Source organism: Apteryx rowi, unplaced genomic scaffold (assembly GCF_003343035.1).
Source record: "Apteryx rowi isolate R43461 unplaced genomic scaffold, aptRow1 scaffold_1679, whole genome shotgun sequence".
Taxonomy (NCBI): Eukaryota; Metazoa; Chordata; class Aves; order Apterygiformes; family Apterygidae; genus Apteryx; species Apteryx rowi.
In genome coordinates, this window is record NW_020447951.1 from 14,159 (window position 1) to 15,508 (window position 1,350).

At 71.6% G+C, this 1,350-nt stretch overlaps 1 protein-coding gene across 1 annotated transcript in view; it reads left to right on the forward strand.

The window, feature by feature from the left end:
• The window catches only part of LOC112963324 (disks large homolog 4-like), a 21,926-nt gene that overhangs the window by 9,635 nt on the left and 10,941 nt on the right, over window positions 1-1,350 (forward strand). Inside the window, exons 2-3 of the mRNA XM_026060250.1 lie at window positions 74-446; window positions 662-831. Of these exons, the coding sequence (XP_025916035.1) occupies window positions 74-446; window positions 662-831 (543 nt within the window). The remainder of the gene's footprint in view (window positions 1-73; window positions 447-661; window positions 832-1,350) is intronic.

Consider the following 1,350-nt stretch of genomic DNA (forward strand, 5'->3'; position numbering starts at 1 on the left):
AACACCCCCTGGGGCTGCCAAGGACCCCCAGAACACCCCCTGGGGACCCCCAATACCCTCTGGGGACTCCCAGGGACCCCCAACGCCCCCTTGGACACCCCTGGGAACCCCCTTGGAGACCCCCAGGGACCCCTAATACCCCCCAGTGCCCCTTCGGGGACCCCCAGGGACCACCCAGCGCCCCCCAGTGCCCCCCAATACCCCCCCGGGGATCCCCAGTACCCCCTTGGACACCCCGCGGGGACCCCCGGGACCCTTCAGGGCTCCCCCGCGCCCCCCCGCTCTGGCCCCCCGCGGGCTGACGGGGCGTCGCGGCGGCAGGGCAACTCGGGGCTGGGCTTCAGCATCGCGGGGGGCACCGACAACCCCCACGTGGGCGACGACCCCAGCATCTTCATCACCAAGATCATCCCCGGCGGCGCCGCCGCCCAGGACGGCCGCCTCAGGTAGGGGACGCGCGGGGCCGTGCGAGGACGTGCGAGGGTGCACGGGGACGTGCGAGGACGCGTGAGGGTGCACGGAGCCGTGCGAGGACGTGCGAGGACCCACGGGGCTGTGCGAGGACGTGCGAGGCCGCGGGGAATCTCCTGGCGCGGCAGCCTCGCTCGCGTGCGCGCTCACCCGCCGGCCGGTCCGCGGGCGCTGAGCGGGGCGGGTGCAGGGTCAACGACAGCATCCTCTTCGTGAACGACGTGGACGTGCGGGAGGTGACGCACAGCACCGCCGTGGAGGCCCTCAAGGAGGCCGGCGCCATCGTCCGCCTCTACGTCATGCGCCGCAAGGCCCTGGCCGAGAAGGTCGTCGAGGTGAAGCTCATCAAGGGGCCCAAAGGTGAGCAGCGCCCCGGCACCCCCGAATCTGGGACCCCCAAATCTGGGAACCCCCAGGCACCCCCCAGACCCAGGACCCCCAAACCTGGGACCCCCTGGGCACCCCCAAACCCGGGACCCCCAAATCTGGGATCCCCCAGGCACCCACAGACCCTGCACCCCCAAATCTGGGACCCCCTGGGCACCCCTTGGACCCAGGCACCCACAGACCCTGCACCCCCAAATCTGGGACCCCCTGGGTGCCCCTTGGACCCAGCACCCCTGAATCTGGGACCCTCTGGGTCCCCCTGGGGCAACCCCAAAGCCCAGGGCACCCCTGGTCCTGGGGCACCCTGAACCTTGGGACCCCCGGGGCACCCCCAAACCTGGGGATCCCCAAACTTGGGATTTCCAGGCCAGAGAACCCCCAAAACTGGGATCCTGGGATTCTGGGGCCACCCCAAAGCTGGAGACCCCCAAACCCGGGACCCCCTGGGACCCTTCCAAATCCCCCCCCCAGACCCCAGGACACCCTGGGGCC